The sequence below is a fragment of the Merops nubicus genome, unplaced genomic scaffold (genome assembly GCF_000691845.1).
Source record: "Merops nubicus isolate BGI_N331 unplaced genomic scaffold, ASM69184v1 scaffold15061, whole genome shotgun sequence".
Classification (NCBI taxonomy): Eukaryota; Metazoa; Chordata; class Aves; order Coraciiformes; family Meropidae; genus Merops; species Merops nubicus.
The window spans coordinates 1-3,292 of NW_008589141.1; the positions used below are offsets into that span (position 1 = coordinate 1).

At 57.0% G+C, this 3,292-nt stretch overlaps 1 protein-coding gene across 1 annotated transcript; it reads left to right on the forward strand.

The window, feature by feature from the left end:
- Positions 1 to 473: 473 nt before the first annotated feature.
- LOC103781769 (prokineticin-1-like) lies at positions 474 to 593 on the forward strand (the record flags this gene model as incomplete). The annotated part of the gene is made up of 1 exon (XM_008949491.1): positions 474 to 593. A coding segment is annotated over one exon (120 nt), but the record flags the coding sequence as incomplete, so codon positions are not given.
- Between the last annotated feature and the right edge of the window lie 2,699 nt (positions 594 to 3,292).

The following is a 3,292-nucleotide window of genomic DNA, read 5'->3' on the forward strand; positions in this document are numbered from 1 at the left end:
TCTCCCCTGAGCCTGGCTGCTGGGCTGGAGCCTCCTGCCCCATGAATTTAGAGCAAATCTCTGGCTGGAGCTGTGGCTGCTCCGTGGGGTGAGGAGAAGCTGAGTTAATGCCCCCGAGCTGCAGTTTGGGTCCAATCCAGATCCCAGAGATCAGGGATCAGCCTGATGGACGACACTGCTGCTGTCCCCACACCGAGAGGCTTTAGCAGCAGCCCCCCAGCCGGGGGCACATCCCCCTCCCAGCTCCCCCATCGATTCCACACTCTGGGAGGCAGATCCGACGCTGCTGCTGTGCCTGGGGCTCACCTGAGGAAGGAGCAAAGGGCTCAAGAGGGATCAAAACCTCCTTCCAGGCACAGCCCCCTGAAACCTCCGGGGAGAGGCAGAGATTTCCTCAGGGCTCGGGTCCCCTGGGGTGGTTTTTTTGGGTTGTGCCCTCGTCTCTCCTGCATCTCTCCCTTGTCTCTCCTCAGGTCCCTTTCCTGGGGAAGCGCCAGCACCACACCTGCCCCTGTTCCCCCAACTTCACCTGCTCCAGGTTCCTCGACGGCCGCTACCGCTGCTCCCTGGACTTCAAGAACATTGATTTTTAGGGTGCTGCTCCCAGCTCCCCTCCTGTGAGTCCCCAGCACCCGTCTCCTGCCCTCTCCCCACCGTCGTTGGGTGCCCACCCAGCCCCAGGCAACCTCCAAAGTGCTTGTCCAAGATTGAGAGCGTTGTGATAAGCTGTGTAAGGGGAAACTGAGGCACGGGCAGGCCAAGCTGCTCTGGTGGGTGGCTTAGCAAAGCTCTGCCCCAGCCCAGGGCAGGACCCAGCTCCAGCATCCTCTGCAGAGGAGAGGGTGGAAGGGCTCCTGTGGGTGGCAAATGTTTGTGGCCTCCAAAAGCCCTTTCACAAGATGTTGTCAGCACGCAGCAGATGCTGTCAGGGAACTTTCACCTCCCTCCTTGGTGTTATACAGGAAGAATTAAGGGTGATGTAGCTTGGGAAGAGGGAAAGTAGATGTTGAGCAGCCAGGAGCTTCCCCTTGTGCTTTTCATCCTGGTGCCTGACAAAACCTGGGGCATGAGGCTGATCTGCAGCAGTTCCTCTGCTGACCTCAGCTGGGCACGAGGAAAAACCAAAGCCAGAGGGGCAGAAACTTCCTTTTCCTGGGAATTTTAGCAGCTTCCCTGCATAAAGCATTTCTCTAATGAGACTTCCCACCGTGCTGTTGCCTGGTGGTGGTTTAGCAGCGTGGGTTTTCCTGGAGGCAGCTCTTCCAGCTGGTGGAGGATGGTCTCATGGAGCTGGCAATTAAAAGGGATCGAGACCAAGTAATTGCTGGGATTTAAGGAATGGGGTTCCCTGAGGTTCCATGTGTTTGGCAGAGGCTGAGGCAGGGCTGGCTGGAGCCAGATGTGGGGGTTTAGGATGTAGGAAATTGGTTTCCAAGCTGGTTCAGGCACTGTAGGAGGATTTGGAGCCTCTCTTTCTGCCAGTCAGGCTGGAGAGGGGAATGGGATGTTGAAGTTAATGGGGTTCCCTCAGACACGTGCTCTCAGTTCCCCTCCTAAAAACACATTGTGGAAAAGTCCTGTGTGACCTGAGCTTCTCCCCTGCTTCCTCCAGCAACTCCCCTGACCTAACCAATAAAAACTAAATAATTAACAGAGTGTTGATGATTCAGAGTTGGTGGCTGCACGTTTCTTTGGGATAAACCAGCAGGGGTTAGGAAGGAGCTGTCGTACACTTGGGGCTTCGTGGTGGCTGTGGAGCATTGGCTCAACACAATCTTCTCTGAGGCCTTTGGGAGCTGTGGCTGTGGCCTGCAGGGGCTGCAGGGTTGGCTCCCTGGGAGGTCAACTGGTCTTTTACTGGGGTTACATCAAGGGAGTGATTCTGGAAACCCAAAACTTCCACCCAAGGGGAATGAAGTCACCATCCCAGGCATGGTCTGGGTCAGACCAGATCCCTGCAGACCCACGGTCACATCCCACCAGTGTCTCCCTGTCCCTGGGCTCCAGGTTTGCCCCTGTGTCCCTTACATGGGGTCTGGCAGCCCAGAGACACCTCAGGGCAGCGACTCTCCCAGGGGGATGTGGCTGAGCTGGAGAGTTCCCTGGGACCAGCCAGGGGAGCAGGGCAGGAGGTGCTCCCCCCAGAGCATCCCCTCTCATCACGAGGCTTCTACCAAAGCACACCCACCTTTGTGGAGATGATTGAGGCCTTATTTCAGTTTCCAGAACAATCCAGTTACATATAATTGTTTCCCTATATAGAATCCCAATAAAATTCCATTAATGAACCAGTCTGTGCTAGGAGATGGTCACCAGAGCGTGCAAACACCAGCTCTCCTCAGTTCCAGCCTGCACTGCTGTGTCATAAAGCCACCAAACCCTGAGAGATTGATGGGATGCTCATCTCCCCTCACAAGGATGGTCCCTTCTCTAGTTTTGGCTCATGCCTTATCTTTGAAAAGGAGATGACCTCCCCCCCTAGGAAGAGTGGCAGGGGCACCTGCCTCTTTCCTCCCCAGTGGCTGCAGTGGAAGGTCTCAGCAGGAGCTTCTCAGGTCCAGGAGTGTCTCCTGCTTCTTCATTTCCACTCTGCTGGGGGCTAAGGGGCTATTTGCACTGTTGATCAAGGGGGTTCCATCACCAACTGCTCACCCGAGGGGCACAGGGGGAGGGATCAGGGCTGGAAAGGGCTTTTCCTCTCCTCTCACCACACAAAGGTTGCCCCCACTTCAAGCAGGATAGAAAGGGGGAACCCCCCCCCCGTGGTGTGGGAAGGTGGGAGTGGGATAATCCCTCGTGCACAAGAGGCACCCAAGCCTGGATTTGGGCAGATGGGGCCTTGGCTCAGCTCCATCACAGGCACGTTCTCGTTGCTGTGGGTCTGATGCAGCAGGGACCGTGCTGAGGATCAGCAGCTCATGGATCAGTCCCTGCCAGGGTGGGTAAGACCCAGCAGGAGCAGCCAGGGGCTGTGACTGTGCTCTGGGTGAGAGGGGTGGGAGAGGGAAGCTGTGCCCAGGGCCCAGGCAGGAGCAAAAGCCCAAATGCTGTGCCAGGAGGCTGCTCCTAAACCCCTCTGGGGTGGCTAATTGCACCAGTGCCAAGAGTCCCTGGCAAAGCCCATGGCACACTGGGGGCACAACCACCCCCTGCAACGTTCTAGGCTGGGCAGAGGGGCTGGAAAGAACCTGGGAGTAAAGGACCTGAGGCTGCTGGTTGGCATCTGGCTGGAGATGAGCCAGGGTGTGCCCAGGTGGCCAAGAAGACCACCAGCATCCTGGCTTGGATCAGC